This window comes from Asterias rubens, chromosome 5, assembly GCF_902459465.1.
Source record: "Asterias rubens chromosome 5, eAstRub1.3, whole genome shotgun sequence".
Taxonomy (NCBI): domain Eukaryota; kingdom Metazoa; phylum Echinodermata; class Asteroidea; order Forcipulatida; family Asteriidae; genus Asterias; species Asterias rubens.
The window spans coordinates 18738033-18763882 of record NC_047066.1 but is presented as its reverse complement, the minus strand read 5'-3'; the positions used below and the strand labels follow the sequence as shown (position 1 = coordinate 18763882).

Here is a 25850-nt window from a genome sequence, read left to right as displayed (position 1 = left end):
TCGAAGACATGAGCTGAACAGCAATAAGGTTAAAAACTTTAAGCAGAACGATATGTAGTTTTGTTTTAAGTTTGTAACCTAACCCCTTGTTAAATTACGCGACTCCTGTCTACGGACAGTGTCAAGACACAGTGTATGAATTTTAATTTTATTCAAAAAAGTTGATTTCCCTACAGCGAGAATCAAAGGAGGAAATGCATAGTGACTGCTCCATATTCTGACACCATTATGTTCCAACAACCATTATCGAAAATGTTTCGCTGGGGTTAGGGGTTAGAGGTTAGGGGTTAGAGGTTAGGGTAATGGGTATAAAGGGTTATGGATTAGGGTTACGGGGTTAGGGTTAGGGGTAAGAGTATAAAAGGTTAGGGGTTAGAGGTTATGTGTTAGGGTTAGGATTGGGTCATTGTGCAACTAAAATGCTGAAACGTCAAGTACTACGTACCCGTTGGACTGAGACTTCTCTTCAAATGTCCGATTGAGTTCCCTGAGCTCATCTTCACTCATAAGCACAGTGGCCGTGATGGAGCGTCTGCTCATGCGCGGCTGTTTTGTCTGCATCAACTCAGAGGTAGGAGACGGTGGACGGTTAAGCTCAGCATCCTATGGAAAGACAATCAACTACTCGTATCAACACATGCATCAACTATATACAGACAGGTTGATGGTATAACAAGTGGATGGTATAACAAGTGGATGCATGTATCAACATGGAGCAATATCGGTTGGCGGCTAGACTTGGCTAGACTGACTAGACTAACCAGAAACCATAGAGCACAGGGAGATTAACTATCGATATCAGACATAACTGGGCCCAATTTCATGGCTCTGCTTACCGCCGAATTCCTCACTTACGATCACGATTCCCCGCTTACGTGCAAGCGCCGAATTTCTGCGCTAGCCTTGTACGCGTAGAATGCCTAGGAACGTGAAGTACGCACGCGCAGAAGCCCAAATTCGCCACTAACCCGTGAAATACGCTTGCCGTAAGCACCGAATTCCCTGCTTCCGTAAGCGCCGATTCTGTGCTTACGGTAAGCAGAGCCATGAAATTGGGCCCAGAAGTGGCAATCCCGTGACAGTCCTTTTATTTTCAGTCCCATCGTCTAACATTAGAAAACTCCCCGACCTGTGCCGCGCCGCATTCTACATTTTGACGGCGGTTAGAGACCTCTCGCACGAGAACGGGACTTGGATCAACTCTAGGTCGATATGGTCAATTCGTGAGCCACGTCACAGTTTCTGGTCAATTCTAGTCGCACACCCGAATTTGCTCATGGTGACATTTGGATAAACGCGAACAAGAAGCATCAACACATTATGTCAACATGGGGCATGAATGATGTTAATGTTTGTTGTAAGAAAAATTCCAATGCTAGAACCAACTACAGTTGAAACAGGACAATCGTGATATAAAGTAAAATCGCAAGTCAACTTGAATAACTATGCATCAACACATTATGTCAGTATGGGGTACCTCAATGATGTTAAACAAACATTTTGATGTCAAAATCAACTACAGTTGAAACAGTGGAACAGAAAGCAAAGACCATGGTCTTAAGTGCAAAAGAACCTGTGTATACAGATTTCCGTTTATAAACAATTTCTTTTCAGAAACTATAGGTGAAATGACGAAATGAAACATTTCAGCAATGGGAGACGTTTTGGACGCCAGGTGGCAGCAGACTTACAATGTAAACCCATTATTTTCGGTAATGCGCGCATGACATTGGAACTTTACCTGGTGAGTCTGCTGCCACCCAGCGTCCCAAAAGTCTCCCATAGTGAATAAATCAATTTAACGAAATTAATTTGGTTCTGAAAAGCTGTAGTGACGCAGAAACAAAGAAATAGTATGTGGGGGAATTTTTAACTTGTCTTTTGGCGGACATTTCCATTTCTTTGAAATCTATTGCAGAGTGTTGAAGAAGACCAAACGAACAGTTGTCGAATCGAAAACATCAACAATTACGGTGATTGTGTGTTATGTGTAAGTGTTTCAATAGATACCACTATAAAGTGAATCTGACCTTGGTGAAATGTGAAGAGGCAAACAATGATGCATTTAAACATTCAACAGTTCAACTTAAAGCGCAGATTGATTCAGCTGCATTAGATAACGAATTAAGTAACGTTGTAAGAAATGTATAACTATGGTGAAAACGAACAAAAGCTATCTAGTGACCATTTCAACATGAACCACCACCAATGTCAACTACCAATCAGAGAAACAAATAATAACCCAAGAGAGAATGAAGTAGTGCATCAAATTTTCAGCAATATTTGATTGAACGAACAAAAACCTGAAAGAGAGATGGTTTAGAAAACTCAAGTGATACAGTACGTCGAGCTATCTGTGTGATGAGTAACAGGAAACAGTCAACACTTCCACTAATTTATAAAAAACACACAACTTCAACTACAAGAGTTGAAAGAGAACTTTGGTTAAGAAACCCCAGAACAGTCAGTAAAGTCTACCAAGAGTAATTAGTGTCTACTCCAGAAACACGAGATGGCTTAGAAAATCAACTGAGATGGAAAACACAATGACATCAACTTTATTGTGGTTTAACAACTAAAGTGTCCGTTTTAGAATAAAAAGTTGAAGTTATGTCTACTGTAGAAAAGATAGATGTGAAGTAAACGTTAAGGGACTGGACACGTTTGGTAATATTGTCAAAGACCAGTATTCTCACTTGGTGCATCCCAACTTGTGCATAAAACAACAAATCTGTGGAAACGTGGGCTCATTGGGTCATCGAAGTTGCAAGAAAATAATGAAAGAAAACACACTCTGGTAACACAAATTGTGTTTTCAGATTCAAATAATAAGTGACAAATTACCTCTTTCTAAAAACTACGTTACTTCAGAGAGAGACGTTTCTAACAATGTTTTACCAACAGCCCTTCATTGCATGCTCGTTACCAAGTTTCCATGCTAATATATATTTTGAGTCATTGCCAAACGTGCCCAGTGTCATTAACTGAGGTGAAACACACAGAATAATTTTAATCTATTTTGTGAGTCAACTATCAACATGTCGGCTATAAAGTTAACCGGCTGAAATGAGTGAAAAGATGAAAAGAATGCAGTTAGGAAAAGCATGGTGAAAAGATGAGCTATCTGTCAACTAGTGAAATCAACCAAAATCAACCAAAATCAACCAAAATCAACCAGCAACTACCATCAGCGGGGGCTTCAGGAGAATCAACTTAGGAAAGGGACGTCGATAAACAAGATCCAAGTCCTGAATAAAAGTGTTACAAAACAAAAATTAAATATTTACAAGCAAATTGCACACAATTAAAAACTTCAGTAAGAAGGTCTTAACTATGGAATTGTCGTGTTTAAAAATAATGTTCACCAATTCTGCGCTTTTGCTACGCATTTGACCGCGTAATAGTATACTCTGCCTTTGTTATTCTGTAGTTTCTTTGTAGCTATATATGGCAACACCCATGGTGTCAATTTCTATTCTCCCTATTAGTCAATATCTTAATTCGAGGTGCCAACAATATTGAGTAAAAGGGAGATCGCCACCATGAAGCTTTATTAGCTCAGTTGGTAGAGCGCCGGTACGTTAACCCGGAGGTCCTTGGTTCAAGACCCGCTCACACTAACTTGTCTCTGTTTAAACTCAAAAACTATTTAAAACACACCCAGTTAGTTTCCCTTGTAACTGTTTTCTTTGTAACTGACTCTTTCACAATACAACAAAGTCGCTTCAAAAAATAAACAATAACATGATTTTACAGAAATGAGTGGTCTCTAAAGGATTGAACCTACCGTCTTATTGTTCCTGATATCTTCGACCGACTTCGTATGGATGGTGCCTTTACTACCCATCACCTCGTTGTTATCTGTCTTTATAGCAGGTGTCAACCTACTGTCTGCTCCAGTGATGTACACCTGTGCCCTTCTCATAGCACTACGGACTTTGTTCTTGACCTCTTCAGTCCGGAGGGTGACGCCGAAGATATCCTCGTGGTAACGGTTCTGATCCTGTGATCAAAGAGCAGAGATATTAACACTACAATAGCAGTGCTATTTTAAAGGGAAGGTATACGTTTTGCAGCCACTCTTAAAATTAAAACTTTGGTTAGAAGCCTAACCAAAAATTTGAATCTGAGAAGCGTTACTGTCAATAACTGTCTGCTTATGTTGCAGAATTAAATTAAAAAGTAGTTTCTCAGAGAGAAGCAAAAGGGCAGAAAAAATGTTGCATATAGCAAACAAGTTTTTAAGCCAAAAAAAGACTGCTCAAGAAAATGTTTAGCAGAGGAATGGGAGACTTTTGGGACGCGAGTTGGCAGCAGGCTTACCAGGTAAATCCATTGTTCTTGGTAATGTTCACATGCTTAGAAACTAAAGAGAACAATGAACATTTACTTGGTATGTCTGCTGCCACCTAGCGTTCCAAAATCTCCCATTCGTTTAGAAAGGTTCTCGTGACAGCTTATGAAATGTGGGACTTTTGAACACTGGGTGGCAGCAGACTTACCAGGTAAATTTCCATTGTTTACGTAGTTCTGAGCATGCGCACATGACCGAAAACAACGGATTTTACCTGGCACGTCTGCTGCCACCAAGCGTCCCAAAAGTCTCCCATTGGGCTGTGGTTTGGAACAGTTTTTAAAATTTTACTTACCCTCAAAGAGATGACGTAGCTCTTTGCCTGTTCTGGTGTCATATTTCCTTGTTCGGAGACAATCATCTCAATAGTATTACACACATCCGCTGCCATGGAGACGTCACCACAAACATAAAAATGGCCACCTTTTTCGTTGATACATTTGAACATGTGTTTACCTCTCTCCTTCAGAATATGTTGGACGTATTTCTAAATAATGATACAACAAATCAAAGCCATTTATATACATGACGAGAATAATAAATGTACCGAAAATATTATAACAGTACTTTTTTTTAAACTTAGAAGTCTCCCGAATTCCAAAATAATTACCCTGCGGCAGTAGGAAATCATATAGCAAGACGAGTACTCAAAAGAACATTCTCTACCCATAGATATACACATGGATTTACCACAACTCAATATAGGCCTAGTTCTAAAAATATTTACAAAGTGTTGTAGCGTACCTTGGGTTTCCCTTGTTCCCTTGACAATGCAGTCAAAACCTCACTCAGGGCACCTTCCGATGCAGCCTCTGCCGTTTCTACTCTGTACAGATCATCCAAGGTGGACTTCCTGCAGCCAAATACTAACGTCATATCACCGAAGTTATTTCTCCCGAGGTCCTTAGCCATGCGCATGTCTATTTGCCGCTGTTGCCAGAAGCTTCGGAATGGAGCAATACCTGTGCCCGGACCAACCATTATGATGGGCTCTGGACGCTGCTCTGGTAGATGGAAGTTAGGGGCACTGAAACAGAGAACAATAATCTCAAATCAATGTATTTGTAGAACAAGGAGATCGGCCATTTTAATGCGTTTTCGAACCTCATCTCTTCAGTGTTTGTCACGGATTCAAAACAGGATCAGTGTGATGCCAGATGTAGGTTTAGATTAGTATCAAACTTTACACAGACACTTAAAAGCACTGGACACTTTTGGTAATTACTCAAAACTTACTTGGTAACGAGCAATGGGGAGCAAATCAAAAAAGACGGCAAGCCTGAAGCATTTGAGAGGATTTTGTGTTTTTTCTTTTATGTTTTTTCTTTTATTACTCTCTTGCAATTTTGATGCCCAATATACGTATGTTAGGATAGTACCCAGTGCCTCCAAACAACAATTTTAGATTAGTTATCAGACTTAAAGACAAAGCACAACTTACGCTCGAATGAAAGCAGGGATATCTGTTTGCATCTTGAGATTGTTGAGCCAGGACGAGCAGACACCATGATGCAAAGGACCTTCACCACCTGACACGAGAAAGAGATAAAAACAATTGGTATTAGCTTATAATCAATCTAGCTGGCTGCCAAAACACAAAGGTTTTGCCCGGCGGTATGCGCGCGAATCACGTCAGAGGTCACATCGTCTATAAAAACATATAATTTGTTTTGTTTACCTTTGGTGCGGTAATTGACAACAGCCACCGTAGCGTGGATCTCACCAGGGTACATTTTGGTACTGGAGCTGATGGAGTAAAAGCGAGGCTTGAGGAGTGGTAATTCCGTCATCAGGAACGAAGCAGGAGGCTTAGCAGAGGAAAACTCTTCCAATACTTCAGCAAGGTTGGGGCTCAGGTCAAACTTCCATTCCTCGTAGCTTCGAGTGTCCTGAAATCACCAAATGCATTATAAATTGTATTAGTTAGGAGCTGGTATTCGATAGAGTGGATTCACAATCTGCAGCGCCACCAGGAGTTCAGATATTGAAATGTACTTTTCAAAGGATGGTATAGCCTGGACATCTGGCCTTTAGCATACGTCAAACGTCCGTAGCTACATTTGACCTGGTATTAATTTCATATGGAGATTCGCTGTTAAATCATAAATACAAATATATGTCGTAAAATATATAAAACAATGCACGCTGCTGCATGCAGACGACCGAAAGTGCAGATGCCAAACATCACCCTGGACCAATCAAAACTAAAATGTAAAGGTTTACGTCACTGCACGTTTATCAAATGAAATCATTGTATTCAATGAAATCACTGGTACTGTAAAACCAATAGGCCTAATTGTTTTTATCCTTGCGAATAAAGACAGGGGACCAATCGAAGGAGAATGTTGATGTGGACAATGCAACACGCACAAATTAAGTTTTGCAGTAAACTATATCGAGGGCTAGCTTCTTAAGAGTGTAGGCCCTACGTAATTAATAGTATAGCCTAATAAGTCTTGGTTGGCCAGTGGACTTGGGAAACAAGTTTGAGAATAAATGACAGAAGAAAAAGTCACAAATGGTGGAAGTTTCTTACTTTACTCAACAAGTCCAAGGTCCTCTTCTGTTTATCATCGGTTGCCATGCCAGCAAGTTGACGCAAAAAGTTGGGCGATGGTGGCATTGTTATATCCAGGTATCGCTCCAGGGCGACTCGCAGTGAGCACAGTGGAAGACGATCGGTTGGTATCCAAGCCTTCATCACGCCTTGAAAAGAAAGATTGAAAAATCCTTCAGATTGTTTAAAGACACTGGACACTACTGGTGCATCTCAACATATGCATAAAATAACATATCTGTGAAAATTTTAGCTCAATTGGTGGTCGAAGTTGCGAGAAAATGATGAACGAAAACCCACCCTTGTCACCCTTGTGCACTTTCAGATGCTTGATTTCGAGACCTCAAATTAAATCTGAGGTCTCGAAATCAAACTCGTGGAAATTGTCTTCTTTCTCGGAAACTATGTCACTTCAGAGGGAGCCGTTTCTCACAATGTTTTATATATACTATCGACCTCTCCCCATTACTCGTTACAAAATAAGGTTTTATGCTAATAATTATTTTGAGTAATTACCAATAGTGTCCACTGCCTTTAAAGTTATTATGTTTGTATGTAATTGTTGATGATACTCTCTTTCCATTACCGGATTCAAACTTGCCTCCCATCAGTTCAGGGGAGGGGTTTCGAATCCCCTTTTATGAATTTCATCAGCAGAACTCTGGAAGTCACAAATTGCTTATAACACATTTTGGTGCACGGGAAAAGAAACTTTTGTCAGTCATACATGAAGAAAATGTGTTGTTGATTTTTGGAAAAGAACTCAACTTTTTCAGGTTACTGATATTACTAATTAGGTGTTACTTGAACTATCAATTCAATACAAGAAAAGCCATAACCTTCATAATTTATATCATCACAGATACCTGGACTCAAGGATTTGTTTGCATGCATGTTGGTTCAAAGGCGACGGGTTTTGGAATTAGAATAACAAACTTTTCATGAATGAAAATTAAAACAACAACAAGCAAAGACCTTTTTTGTTTAATAGCTTACACGGCTGGAGGCTAACTTACCGAGAGGCGTCTGTTTGACGTGCATAAACTCCACTTTGATGACAGCATCTGGTGACTTCTCCTTAAGATCAACTCGTTTGATTATTCTGTTCACCAAATCAACCTCGTTCCCAGGGCAGATTGCCACGTGATCGCCTGGCTCATAGAGAAGTTCAGATGCACCTTGGGTGTCCATGTGTATGAGGATGGTTGAACGACTGAAACGTGGGAAAGTTAACTTGGTTATAAGCAGGACGGTTGTCGTGTCATTAAGAATTACGTCATTAGTTTTACTTAATTGTGAATTTAAAAGGTGATAAAATTAAATAAAGACGAAAGACAAGAATGAAGACTTCCGACTGTGTATTGGATACTATAGCCAACATTAAAAATTTTTTAAACAATATTTAAACAAATGAACGAATTTATATTCCAAATATAAATATGTTCGTACAGAGCAAAATGCCCTTTACACTACAAGTAAACAAACATTTCTTTTAAAAAACGCAACAAAACATACTTTGATTTGCGCTTATAAGACACTGGCATTTAAACAGTAATAAAAAGCAGTTTTAGTTGAAAGAGACATAGCTAAGTTGAAAGAGACATAGTCTTCGACCATTAAAAAGTGAGCTTAAAAAGACCACCTTACGTCTTAGAACATGTGGAAAGTGATAGTTTGGAGTCCTACTAATCACTCAATAATACAGATTCTTGCGAGAACTCAAACCACTTTCAGTTAAAAAGTTGTGAAACACTTTCCTACTATAATTACCCACCTCGATTCAGCTGACTGCAGATTCTTCCTGGTGAGTAGTGGGCAGGGAAACACTTTCTTCCCATGGAGTTTGGACAGTCCTTCGCACATCTCCACGGCTGGGTGAGAGTCCTCCAATGTTTCACGGAATTTATCGGCCGTCCAGGACTGCTCGTTCTCCATAAGGGAAGCATTGGCTTCGGTCATGTCAATACCCTCACCTACACAGAAGGTATCACACGCTTGCTGCAAAGATAACATTGTATAAAATGGGTACACGTCATAACTGTTGATAAAAGAACATTATAGAATTGATTTTGCTAGCAAAAAAGTTGCTGGCAGTGTAAACACTTTATGTAATCCACCATTACATAAAACTGACAAACCTGTATAAGTTCGAGATCGATCGGCCATCTAGGTCACGAGAGAATAGTGAAAAACCGATTACAAATTTTGCACTGCATCGATGGCAAAACAAAAATGAATAAAACGCTCCCTGAGCGATAAACTCCAAACGCGAAATTAGATTTTTTATTTCTCATCAAATATGAAATTTCAGACAGAAATATTTCAAGGGATGTTTTCTACTACCAGCATCATTAGACCGTGTAAGTTTTATGTGAATCTGTGATCTTCACGATTTTTGCTCTACACTAAAACCATTTTTCGTTTGAAATATTTCCCTCTGAAATGACATCATATTCGAGAAAACTGTATCTGCAAACCTCAGAACGTCTGACTTCAGTTGTTACAACCAAAATTATAAAGAACGTATTTACATACAAAAACTGTATAGTGACAGCAACCACAAAGACACGCACTCATGGACTAACTAGCTTTATTTTCCTAACCCCAGGCTAAATTGGGCGCCAAAGTCTACGATTCAACTTTGAGGTGTTGCCAGATGCCCCAGTACAGGATTAACTGGTATAGCAGGTCCAGTGGATTTTCTTTCCAGATGTGGCAGACGAAAAACTAATTGGTCGGTGACAGCTGTCACAGTGGTGACTTGTTCGAGGGTTTAATTCCGGATGAGGATCAGTGATTAGCACGAGGATCCCTATCTTCTACACGTCAAACAACTCACCTTGAAGACTTCTTGAGCCCATCTACGATAAGACTCTTCCTGTCCACTCAGCTCATCACCTTCACCCATTGTCATAATCCTCTCCCCTCCAAGGTTACCCATCAGGGTGTCCATGGCACGGGCGTAGGCGCAGAAATTGGGGTAAGCCGTGGAACCCAGTCCAAACACTGCAAATCTGAAATACAAAGTATGGTTCGTGATATTGTGTGTGGGTGGGCTTAAGGGAGCGCCCTTGTGGGGTCCATTGCACAATTAACAATGGACCCCAAAAGGGAATTCTTTGTTCAACCTGGACCCCACAAGGTTGTGTGTGAGTGTTTTATTAATTTTATGACACATCATTTGAACGTAGACTTTGCCCGCATGAGGGACAAAAGTAGCGTTGGTTGGGGACCGAAGGAAGGCAAGGTTCTTATGAAACATCAGATTTAAAGTTTATACGGTGCGATGATGACCTTTCATTCCATTTTATTTCATTGATTTTCGTTGTTACAGCCATTGGACACTTTCGGAACAGAAACAAAATTAAGTTCACAGAGGACAGGGTAGGAAGTTTCAGTTTTAGATGTGGGAGGAAAATCCCAGGAAATATCATTCCCGGGTAGAACGCAACTGGTGGTGTCTAGGTTTGTCGGTGGTCTACTTCCTCTTAAATGAGGATCGCTGGTTCGAATTCCACCTAAGTGACACAATGCACGTGGATTTGTTCCCATAAGCAGGATATGGGAGTCATGAGCAGTGTTTACCACACATTGGTGTAGAGTGAGAACCAAGATATTAGTACGATCTTTATATCAAAAAAGACAGTCACACGAACTACAAAACAAACTATAACGTCACTAATCTGCAAACTTACCTAACATTAGCTAGTACACCAGAGCTGTCATCCAAATTGGAGGCTCCAGCTGTACGCTGACTTGGCGTAGAGGGCGCTGCGAAGTATTTGTCAAAGCGAAGAGCTCGACTAAAAAATATGGAAAAGACAAATTAAACCACGTCAATGAAAAGTTCTGGTGGATAAGACCATGAACGTCCTATTTTAAAATTTGTCCAAATAAGCAGTTTTTCACAATGAATCACGGAACAATTTGACATGACGATTCCAACTTCGTCTTCACAGAAGCTGCTCCGTTCACATTTGAAAAGGAAGCTTGATGGAGTTTATTGTTGACGCAGGCCTCCTCGGTCGTACTTTAATAACGGGCCGCGTCTTCACGTAACGCTCGTGGGGAACGGAGCGCCGCTGGCCCCCACGAGCAACCTCTCCCATTTATGACTATAATCTGCCTTTAAATCTCAGCGCGCAGCTGAAATAGCAACATGCCTTGTATACATGTTTTTCAACAACGACTGTCTTTTTTGAAAATGACTTCTACGTGACAAACTCTTGGTGGCGCTTTATATTATGAACGTTTAATGTATAGGTCTTCGGAAAGGGCCCAAATCGGCACTGTCCTCTAAAAAAAAAAAAATTACCTCTCGGGCTGGTCGTCGCTGGAATCACGGGCAAGGTCCATCAGGTATCGACCAAACTCCTGAATGAAAAAAGGTCACGGGAAATAATGAACTCCTTTGTTTCGTAGAATAAAATATAGTCCAATAAACAAGTTTAATTTTGAAATTAATTGATTCAGAAGTGGAACAGCTTACCTCGCCATTCTCTGGTGCATCTCCATTACCGAACGTACTGGTAACAATCAAGAGTAAAGTCTCATGTTCGAGATGCACAACATCGTATTCCTCCATACACATGACCTACAATGGGTTAAGAAAACAAATATTTAGTCCGTGTCAATAAGCCATTTGCGAGTTAGATTCGATTGAAGTCTGACACAATGACTTGCATACAATTTACCGCTTGATTGAAGTCTTCAGTCGGGAACGTTGCTATGTCAAATGTTTCAAATCAAGCTATTGCGGTGAACACACATTTTATACAAGTAAAGAATTAAGTTGAATGGCACAATGTAACCAGGGTTTGCTTTTCTGGACCTCGCTATTCAAAAGCTTGTCCCGAATCAAGGCAACTGTCTCTTTAGTTTGATGAATTAAAAATTAAGTAATAAGTTTTTACTAAGTAGCAAGTCATTGTACCAGACTTTAATAATAGTTTTTATTATGAAAATAAAGGCTCGTATGAATATTACGAATATAATTGCTTACCTTTGCATCGAAGGCGTGTTTGAAGATTTCGCAGAGTGACTTGGCATATTTTTCTGAGCGTCCGGTCTCTGTGGCGTAGAGGATAGTGGCTTTGAAACGCTTTGCCAGAGCTTTGCCCATCAGCTTTGCCGAAAACTTTACAGCCCTGGAACAAAACGAAAGTGTAAATATAAATTAAAAGTTTTTGGGCAACAGCTCTCATTGGTTTAGAACAGTTTACAACCCATTCACATGAACCAGATCTGGTGTTGTCACGAGCGGAGTCAGGGTTCTATACCCGGTCATGACACTAAATTTTGCCCATGGGCAAGGCAAAACCATATTTTCTTCTTTAAAGGCAGTGGACACTATTGGTAATTACTCAAAATAATTATTGGCATAAAACCTTCCTTGGTAACGAGTAATGGGGAGAGGTTGATGGTATAAAACACTGTGAGAGTCAGCCCCCTCTGAAGTGACCTAGTTTAGGAGAAATAAGTAATTTTCCACGAATATTTCGAGACCTCAAGTTTAGAACTTTAGGTCTCGAAATCAAGCATCTGAAAGCACACTACTTCGTGTGACAAGGGTGTTTTTTTTCTTTCATAGTTATCTCGCAACTCCGACGACCGATCGAGCTCAAATTTTCACAGGTTTGTTATTTTATGCATATGTTGAGATACACCAAGTGAGAAGACTGGTCTTTGACAATTACCAATAGTGTACACTGTCTTTAACACCCAGGCTCCTAGTGGATGAAACCCATGCCTAATTTTTTACGGACTGTGAAGAGGTTGACAAAGTTTCTGTCACATGAGAACGTAGCAACGCTCAATGTTGGCAATCGATTGTGGACAACAGCCCAAATCGGTAAAGTGTAGCCGTCAACTTAAAGTGGCCGTCAGGCCTTGCGATACTAGGGCGATCTCTCGTAAAAACAAGAACACAAAACATTATGTCATAATGTCAAGACCCTGGTCACGTGGTATGGATGTATCGTCGATCTCACATTCATTTCGCAGTCAAATTCTACGTACGCGTTTACATTAAAAACATCATTATATGGATGTACATGTACTGTATAAAATACATACATGTTGTATCCAACGATATCGCTGGTTCTGTAAAGCCAATACCTGTCTTGACAGGGCGACCAGTCTAGCTACAATATAGATGAGTATACGTAGGAAGGACAGGGGACCAGACTAGCTACGTAATAGATGAGTGTACGTACTTAGCCACTTCCTTGAAGGTGCGTCTTCGTCTACGAGTCTGCTGTGAGGTGGACGAGTCCGTTTTGTTCTGCCATACATGATTAACCCATGGTGGATCCTAGTTGGTTAAAATTAGCATACATAATGAATATTCAGGCAATTTTTAATGACTTTTGCTGTAACAATTATACACAATGAAATTCATTTTGCGTGTTTAAAAACATTAAAATTAAATAAAAACTTAGTTCACGCGAAACCCCGTGTACACAATTCCTAACTTTTAAATAATTTATAGAATAAAACTCATTACAAAAGTGTTTAAAACATAAAATATTGTCTCTTATATTTTTCAAGAGTAAAAATCCACAAACTTCCGGTTAATGAGGGTTTTACTCATCCATAGACACAGCAAACAACTGTGTTGTTAAATTGACACCATGGAGAGAATCAAAATTAACATATAGGGAGATCAAAAATACAAGATGTAATTGTTTTTGGAGAAATAAGTGTTATTTTAACATCCTGTGGGATTTTGTTTTTCTTTTTGAGGGGTTATAAACGACAACACCCATGGTCTTACACTTAGCTCGTTACTTGTCTTGACAGTAGATTATTCATTGTATAATTTTGTACTATGTTCTACATTTCTTTTTTGTAGTATGTATTGTTTTTTTGTTCTGCGCCTCGGAATAGGGTCTTGTACACTTGATAGATGGCGCATTATAAATGCGTTATTATAATTATTATTATTATTATTATTAACATGATACTCTTAATAATAATAATAATAACACATTTGTAAAGCGCCTAATGCAAAAAGCCTCTAGGCGCATGATCACTGATGTCTTACTTGATACTCATAAGACGGCTTGAGCTGATAGTTTAACATCTCCTGATGATACACGGGGGTGATACTCCCCGAAATAGGCGGAACAACCCACACCCAATCAGCCGGGCATCCACCGCGCAGGCGTTGTTCGTTCTCCATGTGCTTCAAGAATGATTCGGCTGCTGAGTGGTGATCGGTAATGGTCACATTTTTTTTCTGAAAAAATGAATTTAGAGTAAATTGTTAATTTGATTGTTGTACAGTGGGTATGAATTGTGCGAGACTGTTTTGTATAATTGTTTTACCAATCAATGAATCGTGAAAGTTATAATTCCTGCACTGGTTGTTATGGGACCTTTATCGCTTGAAGTTCTTAACATACATTTGAAAACTGATAATTATTTGTTCTTCTAAACGCAAAAAAAAAAAAATACATTTCATCATGTTTTGGCTGGAGACACAAGAACAAGGTAATTTTTGGTAATACTTTTGAACAACAATTGAAGGAAAGTTTTCTTTGATAACGGTGTTTGATAAGTAAATTGCTGGTAGAAAAAAAATGAAACCTTTTCCAAACTTAAAGGCGCTGGACACCTTTGGTAATTGTCAAAGACCAGTCTTCTCACTTGGTGTATTTTAACATATGTACAAAATAACACAGCTGTGGAAATTTGAACTCAATTGGTCGTCGACGGTTGCAAGATATTAATGGAAGAAAAACCACCCTTATCATCACACGAAGTTGTGTGGTTTGAGATGCTTGATTTCAAGATCTCAAAATCTAATTCTGAGGTCTCGAAATCAAATTCAAATATCTAGGGGAAAATTACTTCTTTCTCGAAAATTACTTAAACTACTTTACTTCAGAGGGAGCCGTTTCTCACAATGTTTTATACTATCAACCTCTCCCCATATACTCGTTACATACCAAGTAAGTTTTTATGCCAACAGTTATTTTGAGTAATTACCAATAGTGTCGAGTGCCTTTAAGCAAATTATAAAGCAATCGAAATGGCATTTGTGCAGGATTTGGGTTCCAATGGTGTCAGGTTTTTACCTGGTAACTGTAGATAACAGCTACGTTAGCTTCAACGAGTGCCCTATCCTTCCAAAGTGAAGCGTTGCTGTTGGTATCCAGACCCATTTTCCTGCCAATTTCCTTTGAAAGGTACAAAAAAAATAATGAAAATATAGATACAATGATACACAATACTTTCTTGTTGATGGCAGTCTAGGTTATTATTTTCAAAGAATACAGGAGGAGCACATTTCTAATTTGAACTATACATGAACGCTAATTTTGCATTTTCGGTTGACATTAATGAAAAAATAATTTTTTTATCTGGTGACAAAACAAATATTAACCTTAACTCTCAAGTTTAAAGGCAGAATCGAGTTAGTACTCGTTCCCAACGGCAGAACGCCGTTTTGTTCCATCTCATCACTCTATTCTCTGATCAACAATAGTATTATTGGAATAAAAACTAAGGGATCGACACCCGTGAGAACAAGGATTCACAATAATGTGTCTATGTGGACGCGGTTGATTAAACAATGCCCATTTTTTTAACGGCCTTGTGTATTAAAAAATATATACAATCTCTAAAAAGGTCCCAAGAATCTACCTAGGTACTATTATTTGCGGGTAAGCATGCGTTTCAAAATTTGCGATTATAAAAAAGAGCGCCACCAAGTATTTGTTTTGGATTAATATTAATGCCGCTGTGCATTATATTAACAATTTATAGAAAACGCACACCGATGTGGGTAACGACTGGCCTGAACATTTGACGTTTTATTTCAAGGCTTATGAATTACGCCAGAAATCTGCCTTTTAGTCCACGTCCTTGATCACCTTTGACCACGTTTATTTCACGTGGTCCCGGAGATTCGCAGTTAAGTACGACGTACATATGTATACATATCCTGTGCACATAAAGAGGGGACCAGTCATTGTAACGACATGCAATATGTTTTTACAATGTCGACTGCCTTTCTTTGAAAATGACCCTGCCAAACTCTTGGTGGCGCACTATATTTGAATAGCCGGTACGTTAACTCAAAATTCATCTGGAAAGACTTTACCTCCAGATAATTCAATCTGTTCGGATCGCAAATGTCTCGAGCACCAATCTCAGTGACCATGTACCACCCATTGAACGGACAGGCTATGAATTCCAGACCCCCTAAGTCGAGCATCATTGACGAAACGGCGGGAAGTGCATACCACTTTATACCAAGCTCAGCAAACCAATCATACCTGCAGATAGACAAAATATAATTGCAAAATTCTTATGAACACGTCACGATCAACTCCGTATGCTTCCTCTGCAATTTTAGAGTAGCGGGTGCAAAGTTCTTTACCCTGTGTTATAAAATTAGATTTGCATAATGACCCTGTCAGTGTAACAGCCAATTTTTCAAAAACCACCATCGCCTCTTGATTTTGGAGAAACCTAAGACCTTTTTCTGATCTACACATCTTCACTTTCATTATGAACTTAGCCCGGATAAAATATATCGAGTGCAAACGTATTCTACAAGTGTAAATAGTTGATAATTTACCAAGTCAGTTTCACTAAAAGTTTTTTATTGTACATCTAAAATAACAAGGGGATCGCCTGGCTGCTGCTTCCCAGGTTGTTTCTTAAACTTGGACGTGATCCTTGGCTGCACGGCAGTTAACAGTTGTATGGGTTCTATATTGGGACCACCGTGGTCAAGTGGTTAGACTGCAGGATGCAATCACAAGGTTGTGGGTTCGAATCCCCAGCTAACCGCTGATTTCACAATGACTAGAATAAATATTGTCGTCTAGTTAATGAATCACAATTTCTTGATTTGTGTAATTCATAATCATATACGTTAAACCAAATTTTTGTGAGAGAGATTGGCTGTTGCCAGCTTGGTGTTTATATCCCTTTGTTGGAGTTTGCCGAGTTCCCTTGATGGGAAGATCATTCAAACGAACAACAAACACCGGGACAATATGTTGACAGTTTAGGGAGACCGTCAACACGGGGCCAGAGCGAATAGTTAGTAGAGCGCCGGCATATTATTCCGGAGATTCTTGGTTCAAATCCCGCTCAAGTTAAATTTGTCTTTTTTAAGCCCCCAATCAAATATGAACCAAGAGAATATTCAAAAAGGAAACCCACAGTCTTTTTCAATTAATTAAAGTCAGTTCACGAACCGGCTGCCCAACAGGCGTTGAACTGCAAGAGATCCATGACTGCATTATTATAACATTGCGGAGGAGGTCTAGATTCCGCCGCAGATAACGTGTTGATTCGCACTGATCAGTTTTACGATATCGTCGCCTTACAACGCGGCCGCGCTGATAGCTGCACTTTCTCTATTAATTGCCGAAGTTGTAGGCATTAAAGGAAGAGTGGCGATATTTCTACTCGGAATACGCGCTCACAATTTAAGAGCTGCTCCAACTGATCCAGACCCATATACTGTGCGTAAAAGTTTTTAAAATAAATGTGCAGACGCCGACAACACACATTTCAATATAATGGTTGTATTATGTTTTGATTTTTAGTGATGCTAAACAGACATAACAAACTGAAGAGCGACACCATAAATATATGGTCTAGAATACTTTATTATAAAACAACAGAGGCACATTGCTACTGAAATAAATTAAACCACGAGAGGGCGATAGATGTTGACGGCACCACGCCCAAGACCCGTCTGCCCCGAATAATGGCAAGCTGATCTATTTATAGTCATATGACTCGATTTCCTTCTTCATTGAAAACATTTTAAGTGAAATTCAGCAAAGTTTACGACTTGACATTTTCATTCAAGCAGGTCTTTAAGTTGAGAACAGTCATTGCTTACGTAATAGTCGCTCAAACTGTCAGCCTAGCAAACCTGATGAGGGGCGCAGTAAAAGAATTCAAAACGCTTCACACAATGTACCACAACAGTTGCATGCGGAAATCCTTTCATTCCATGCGTTTCATCTAACCGATGAAACATTCGTTCGCTGCATGACAAACTAAAGTCCATTATAGAAATGTGTATTATACAAATTTTTGACAAAACGCTGAAAGGGGGAAAGAAGAAAATGTTTGGAAAAATTTGAAAAAAATAGTGTTCACTTTAATAAAGGCACTGTACACGTTTGATATTTGTCATAAGCATAAAATAACAAGCCTGTGAAATTTTGGGCTGAATTGGTCATCGAAGTTACGAGAAAAAGATGAAAGAAAAACACCCTCGTTGGACGAATTCAGATAGGAATAAAAGACTTCTAGCTCGGAGTCTTTTGTTATTTTAGTGAGAAGTTTCCTCTTTCTCAAAAACTACGTTACTTCAGAGTAGAGGGAGTCGTTTCCGACAATGTTTTATACTATCAACAGCTCTGATCGTTACCAAGTCAGTTTTTAAGTTAATATTTGTTTTGAGTAATTACCAAACTTGTACCTTCCCTTTAAGATAATGTTCACTATAGCTACACTTTACATGATTCAATGGCACCATATAACACATCAGTACTTTTCAGCAGCATGGCTCGACGAAATAGGCAATTGAGTCACTGGATTTAACACAATGTTAAATGAACGTTATGAAATGTCTACGCCCGCCGGATTGTCCAGCTGGCAAGGTGATTCCTCTAGGTTATGCCAACTATATAAATTTGCGTAATAGTCAACAGGAAATTTTGTCAATGGCAGTGGTACATTGTTTGGGCTGTTATTGAAATCCCCCCCATTCATATTTTTGCGAGCTACTGGTCCAATTTACATAGGATAAAGTGTTCTCTCTCAGATAACACTTGACTAATACTGCTGTGGCTTGCACACATCTTCAGTCAATACAATATAAAATCGCAAATTCAATAGGCAATCACACACACAGTAATTGCAAACATATTCTGGTTTTAGTCATGTTGATTTTGTTGGTATTAAAACTGCTTATGCTGCTGTGTTTTTTTTTTTTAATTAACCGTTCGTGCTGCATGCGTTTAAAACCACTCGAGCCAAGCTGGGTAAATTAAGATGGCAGCGCCCCGACGTGATCAAATTGGCCAAAAGCTTCCCCCTCCACCAAACTCAGCTAACACGAACCGGAAAAAACCTCCTAATGCACCACTCACGTGAGAATTTTTGGCGGGAGTTGCTATGGTAACATCACAAACCGAAATTAATAGTCGGCTGCCAGGGGCTGTCTGTGCCAATAAGGACGACCGGTTCGTAAATATATGATTTACAAAATTGTTTTAGTTTTCACCAACTCTTCCGTCAAGTTGTCAGTAAGTAAACGCTATCTTTCAACGTCTACCCTAGCAACGAATTGAGCTGTAGTCTTTATACAGATTGATGTCTGCCCAAGCATTTCGGATCCGAGGCATGAAACGTTAGGAGACATTTGTATTTGCCAATGGGTGTACAGTGTTGACCTCCATAAAGTACCTTAAACGTGGCGCTTGCAAACCGTCACTGTTTGCAAGAAAAGCCTCCTATATCCAGACGCTTGATTGAGATTCACATTTTTTATTGTGTTTGGATTAATGTCCATGTTATTACTAAAACCCTGCTACTAGTCACTGCCAGTGACTGCTAGCAAAATCACATTTGGTTATGTGACTCTTCGTGAAAACGGTGACGCGTGTACTTACTTGGGGTGGGACATCTCGACCTCCAGGACCAGTCCAGGTGGGATGTTGAATAACTCGGGATCCTCGCCGTTTGCTTGGAGAACAAGTGGGAGGACATCCCACGATCCCTGCTTGGCTGGTTGCCATCCCATCTTCATACACACCTTTGTATAAGCAAAAAAACACATACAATTACATAAACACTTTATATTTTCTTCTATTTCAATGAGAGGAGATGGTCAGGTTTGCGTAGTGGTATCTTTCCTCGCCTCCCACCTCTAAAGGCCCGGTCCCACTGCAGCGATAACGAGAACGATAACGATAAAGACGCAAAGAGAACGCATTCTATTTTATGAATGAACGTGTGCGTATTCTGCGTGGAGCAATCCAACCAATACAATGCGTTCTCTTTGCGTCGTGATCGTTATCGTTTTCGTTATCGCTGCAGTGTGACTCGGCCTTAAGACCCAGGTTCGAATCACGCCAGAGGCCGTGGATGTAAAAGCCTCGTCACACTGGGCAACTTTTACAGGCAACTTGGAGGCAATCAACTGCACTGAATGTACAAGGAGCACTTTCACAGCACAAGAATAATTATGTATAGGATAATGCACCAGCCGTCGATTTCACCAAACTCTTCCTAACTTAGGATTAATCTTAGGACGAGTAAAGCTCTGTATCCAAATACGTAGGACGCATTGAACCCATCCTAAGTTAGTATGGGTTACTCGTCCTAACTCGATTTAGGATAAATCCTAGCGTGAAATCGGCTGCAGGTGCGCGCCATTCGTATCCCACGTATGGTACTTTAAAGGACTGTTAGAAGCTCTAACTTTTGTCAAAAACATGGTATATTACGTCATTTACGTAAGTCATTAGCTGTATTATTTTGCACGACTTGCGCGATGGGAACAGTTTGACCCGTTTGCACAATAGGTGAACTGTACCCATTGCGCCATTCATGCAATATAAAGGAGCGATTTAACAATAGCATGACGTCACAGGTATTGGTTAACTTATCTGTAACTCATTATCCCTAAGAAAATAGTGAGAAAACTGAAATAATAGCGATTTTTCTTATTGGAGATTGCCTGTAACTGGTTGCCTGTACATTGCCCCATGTGGCTTATAGCCCTAAGCCCGGGCTAGGCATGGTTAAGCTTCAGTAGGTTGACTTTACCTCTGTGAATTCCACCCCGGCCGGGTCACCAATGATAGAGCCATCAGGTTGCTTGTAACCCGCATATCCAATCAGCTGACCATTCCATACTCGAAAGTCATGCAGACCGTCCGTGCGATGCGGAAATATCGTGATAGCAGATCTGTAAAGGAAGAACATTGAGTACAAGCTCCCAGTTCACCCGTGACTTTTGGGACCTTTGGTGGCAGCAGACAAGGTAAAATCCAGTGTACTCGGTAATGTGCGCATGCTTAGAACTAAAGAGAACAATGAACATTAACTTGGTATGTCTGCTGCCACCCAGCGTTCCAAAATCTCCCATTCGTTTAGAAAGGTTCTCGTGACAGCTTATGAAATTGGGCCGTGGTTTGGATCAGGGTTCTTTCTTTTACTTACCCTCAAATAGAACTAATGAACTACGTTAACAATGGAAATTTACCTGGTAAAGTCTGCTGCCACCTTGCGTCCCAAAGTCTCCCATTGAGATAACTTTAAAAGTACTAATACCTTTTTTTTTTCCATCCTCTATTTTTCATCGAAAACAAAACTTGTCTAATCCGAAAAGTACCACATCATGGAACCAGTTTGAGTCAAAACAATGTCATGTTGGGATTTTTGTCACAGAATAGTTAACAATTGTGCATAATTTCGACTGTGTCGTTCGATATATGCATCACTGATTTGGTGTATATGCTACTTCTTTCTACCGATTGTTTCAGACGGAATTACCTATGTTGTGTACAAGAGGACTGGTATTAAGAAAGAATTAACTATGAACAGTAAACTTGAGGGTACAACCATGTGCAAATCCCTTTTGGAGAGGGTTGGTGGCTCGGAGGAGAGCCGGTTTGGTCTTAAAGTTTCAAACAGATACTCTGCTCTTGTTCAGGAGAAAGCTGGTATAGATATGAACTTTATTACGAACAAATTTGTAACTATATTGTACATTTAATAAAAGCGAAAACCACATAATTGGTTTTTAATGGATTTACCTGAGGTTGCCTTTGTTTGTTGCGTAGCTCATGTGATTGCAGATGGCATCAAACATCTGATGGGCACTGCTTGTGTTGCGTGCATCAAAAACCTGCAATGCAAATGGACAAATATAAATATCATATCTGTGCTTTGGTTCTTGGTTGCAATCAAACCTTTAGTTTTCACATTATGACGTCACTTGAGGACGGTGCCCTAACGTAGAGTTCAACAGGAGGTTGCTCATTGGCTCATTTCTTGGGCACTGCGCGTACAATTGTGGAAATTTCATTGATTCATCACCGCAAGTAAATACGTGATATGGCGAAGTCAGTGCGCAATTTTTACTCCAATACTTACACTCTTTTTCCATTTCAAAATTTTAATGGCATATAGGCATACACTCCTACTAGAAACCTCCGTTCTGCTAACAAAGACACCCTTGTTATTCCTTAAATTACCACCAAAGCATATGGTCAACGTAGTTATCAGTTTGCTGCTCCTCACTCATGGAACAATCTCCCTCTACACATTAAACAAGCCACCCCTATCTCAAGTTTCAAGACTCTTCTCAAAACATATCTATTTAAATCTTCATATGCTTAATTATTCTTTTGTTTTCCTCTGAGCGCTTACATACTTTCTTTTGGAGGTGATAGGCGCTATAGAAATACGGTTGTTGTTATTATTGTTATTTGAATAAGACATGAATATCTCGGCCTCTTTTTACACCTTCAGCCCGTATGGCTTTAGATCTTATTTCTTTACTTGCTTTTCTCAAAATGTCATTTTTTTTCGAGTAAGACTGTCTTGCCAGAAGTGCCGCGCTGTCAACAAGTACTCAGGCTATGTGCCACGCACAACTCTCAACCAGAGATGAATTCTCCTTCACCTCGTTGGGGGCGCTTTATGAGCTTGTGACTTCATATGCAAGGCTGAAAATACGGTGGCTGTATAAACTCAAGAGGTAAACTTTGGAACGCTAGGTGGCAGCAGACTTATTAGGTAAATGTCCATCGTTTACGTAGTTCTGAGCACGCGCACATTACCGAGAACAATGGATTTTACCTGGTAAGTCTGCTGCCACCAAGCGGCCCGAAAGTCCTCTATTATACTTCAAACATAATTCTACTCATTATTTAAGTTTGTTTGTATACCTGAAGTTTAGTCCATTGTATTCTGCCTATACAGCGAGGCGCATTTCTCCATGCGGTTTTGGCGCCCAAGATGAGTTCCGTCTCCGTCAGGTCGTAGGTGCCTTTCTTCTCAATGGAATCGACCACGGCTTGTAATCGCTTTTTGTGGGCGGGCGTGTCCACTCTGATTCAAAATAAAAACACAAGTTCATAATTATTCTGTATTTTGAAAACTTTGAGTTCCTAAGAAGTGTTTCTACCTTCCTACAAGCAGTGGGCGTGGTGTAAGAAAGATGGCATACAGAGGGCTCAGGCACTTGTCATTCTTAAGTTTCATTTTTCTTTTTCGTAATGAGGTCTAAATTAGGTTGTGGCAGACTAAAGGGAAGATTGTAACCTGGGGATGGTTTGTAGATAAAAGGGGATACGAGGATTGCTCTTTTAGATAATGATTTGGTTCGCTTTTTGTCAAGCTCTTTGCTGCTTATGTGCATTTCTACAAACTCCTCTTTTTCGTAATACTTGCCCTGAATGTTTTTCTAAGTCTTCTGTAAATTGTATTGTAATGATTACAAAAAAAGCCAAAATGAATAAATAAATAATGAATCAATGGGTATTGTTAAAGGGAAGGGTACACGTTTGGTAATTACTCAAAACAAATATTTACTTAAAAACTGACTTGGTAACGAGCATTGGAGAGCTGTTGATAGTATTAAACATTGTGAGAAACGGCTCCCTCTGAAGTAGCATAGAGTTTGAGAAAGAGCTAATTTCTCACAAAAAAATAATGAAAGTCTTTTAGTCGTATCTGAAAGCACACAAATTCGTCCAACAAGGGTGTTTTTTCTCTCATCATTTTCTCGCAACTTCGATGACAATTTAGCTCAAATTTTCACAGGTTTTATGCTTATGTTGGGGCTTCACCAAGTGAGAGGACTGGTCTTTGACAATTACCAAACGTGTACCTTCCCTTTAAAGGGGCGTGGTTTTTTGTGTACCTCTTTATGTGGGTGTAGTACTGGTTGATGAAATCCGTGGCCTGTTCTAAGACAATCTCCTTGGGGCGGGGTCCTGCCTTTCTTGGAGGAAACATGATGGATCCCATACACCGACTTTCTGAACATTGTAACGGCTGCAAAACGAAACAAGGGGTGGTCACAACATTACATCATTTATAAAAAGCTTTAGCTGCTGTATACTAAACAAGTATGAGAAAAACATCTTTCGATTCTAGAGCCTGCACACAATTAACTCTTTAAAGGATTCGGGTACTTTTTCAAAGTTATGATATTATACCAAAACCATAGCATAACTGGTTAATGCGTTTTTACATGCTAAATCTGAGACGAAAATTATTACTTTTACTCATTTCTCAAAAACTATAGCACTTTAGTAAGTAAAATTTCAAGGGAAGCTTTCTACTATCATTAGCTTCAAACTGTGTAAGTTTAATGTAAATCTGTGGACATTGTGTTTTTTGTTAGGAAAAAGTACAAAGACCCTTTAAAGGCAGAGGACACTATTGGTAATTACTTAAAATAATTATTAGCATAAAAACTTACTTGGTAACGAGTAATGGGGAGCTGTTGATAGTATAATCAATGTGAGAAACGGCTCCCTCTGGAAGTGACGTAGTTTTCGGGAAAGAAGTAATTTTCCACGAATTTGATTTCGAGACCCCAGAATTAGATTTTGAGGTCTCGAAATCAAGCATCTAAAAGCACACATCTTCGTGTGACAAGGGTGTTTTTTCTTTCAAATTTTCACAGGTTTGTTGTTTTATGCATATGTTGAGATACACCAAGTGAAAAGACTGGTCTTTGACATTACCAAAAGTGTCCAGTGTCTTTAATGGGAAGGTATACTTTTGGTAATAAAAACCTTAAAATTTATCTATCATCAAATCCGTAAAGGTTTTGTAATTGAAGAGTTTTCAAATACGAACTACCCTTAGAACATCTGACTGCTGTTTACTGTTATAGCTATTTTGGTCCACAGAACTTGGGAAAGCATTCATCATGTGCGTGACACACATCGGTGTAAGGATAAAAACCAAATTATAAAAAAATTACCAGCTATGGAATAACATAAACAACTCCTTGTTTCTCAAGCGAAACTCAAGAACAACACCTATGATTAAGCAATTCATTTTTTTTTTACAGACAAAAATAACCCAAAACAGATAATATTCAGAACTTCGATAATATATTTATAATTATAGATGTTTAAATTTGCATCGGGGTAAAGAATATTAATTTTGGTTTTACCCACACACCGATGTCTGTTATACTCAGTACTTTCCCGAGTCATGTGAACAAAATATCACAGGCATCCCACCCGAGTAATATGCCTGTGATATTTTTTCGCAGGACTCGGGAAAGTACTGAGTACACAGTGCTAACACACATCGTTGTATGGGTAAAAACCAAAATTAATACTCATTTTAATAGTTTTATAATAATTTATTTTCAGTTGCCAAGATAAAACAACAGTATAACCGATTCATGGCTAGATCGTCACTGAAATAAGGGGAAAATGATCTCGTCAGAAAAGCCAAAGAGCACTCAGGTTTCCCCGTTGACAGAACTGAAGCGGCTTTCATTGAACTAAGGTTTCAGTTTAGGCGACCGGGTAAGGGGGAAAATAAAACAGTTTGCGTCAGTACTCGCCGATGGGGCCGGATGGGGGCAAATAGAAACCGTCTAATGTGAGATTGATTGCACAGGTTTCGTCTTCTCTTCGCGGGGGGGGGGGGGGGGGGTAGCAGGTTACCCGTAAGAGTTCTGAATAGACGAAACAAGTCTCATGCGTATCCAACCTTTTTGGGAACATTGTCTTTCACGTTAAAGACACTGGACACTATTGTTAAATGTCAAAGACTAGCCTTCACAGTTGGTGTATCTCAACATATGCATAAAATAACAAACCTGTGAAAATTTGAGCTCAATCGGTCATCGAAGTTGCGAGAAAATAAGCCTTGTCACACGAAGTTGTGTGCTTTCAGATGCTTGATTTC

At 39.5% G+C, this 25850-nt stretch overlaps 1 protein-coding gene across 1 annotated transcript in view; it reads right to left on the bottom strand.

Annotated features, from left to right (window-relative positions):
* Window positions 1-25850, bottom strand: part of LOC117291015 (nitric oxide synthase, brain-like) — a 52955-nt gene that overhangs the window by 4195 nt on the left and 22910 nt on the right. The window contains exons 3-25 of the mRNA XM_033772612.1: window positions 23833-23966; window positions 22856-23018; window positions 21719-21810; window positions 20727-20868; window positions 19568-19710; window positions 16021-16195; window positions 14993-15094; window positions 13957-14151; window positions 13127-13224; window positions 11914-12058; window positions 11401-11505; window positions 11227-11285; window positions 10607-10714; window positions 9751-9925; window positions 8686-8909; window positions 7928-8124; window positions 6891-7060; window positions 6033-6243; window positions 5796-5883; window positions 5099-5381; window positions 4650-4841; window positions 3788-4003; window positions 446-603 (exon numbers count right to left, since the gene is read on the bottom strand). Coding sequence (XP_033628503.1) covers window positions 446-603; window positions 3788-4003; window positions 4650-4841; window positions 5099-5381; window positions 5796-5883; window positions 6033-6243; window positions 6891-7060; window positions 7928-8124; window positions 8686-8909; window positions 9751-9925; window positions 10607-10714; window positions 11227-11285; window positions 11401-11505; window positions 11914-12058; window positions 13127-13224; window positions 13957-14151; window positions 14993-15094; window positions 16021-16195; window positions 19568-19710; window positions 20727-20868; window positions 21719-21810; window positions 22856-23018; window positions 23833-23966 — 3575 coding nt within the window. The remainder of the gene's footprint in view (window positions 1-445; window positions 604-3787; window positions 4004-4649; window positions 4842-5098; window positions 5382-5795; window positions 5884-6032; window positions 6244-6890; window positions 7061-7927; window positions 8125-8685; window positions 8910-9750; window positions 9926-10606; window positions 10715-11226; window positions 11286-11400; window positions 11506-11913; window positions 12059-13126; window positions 13225-13956; window positions 14152-14992; window positions 15095-16020; window positions 16196-19567; window positions 19711-20726; window positions 20869-21718; window positions 21811-22855; window positions 23019-23832; window positions 23967-25850) is intronic.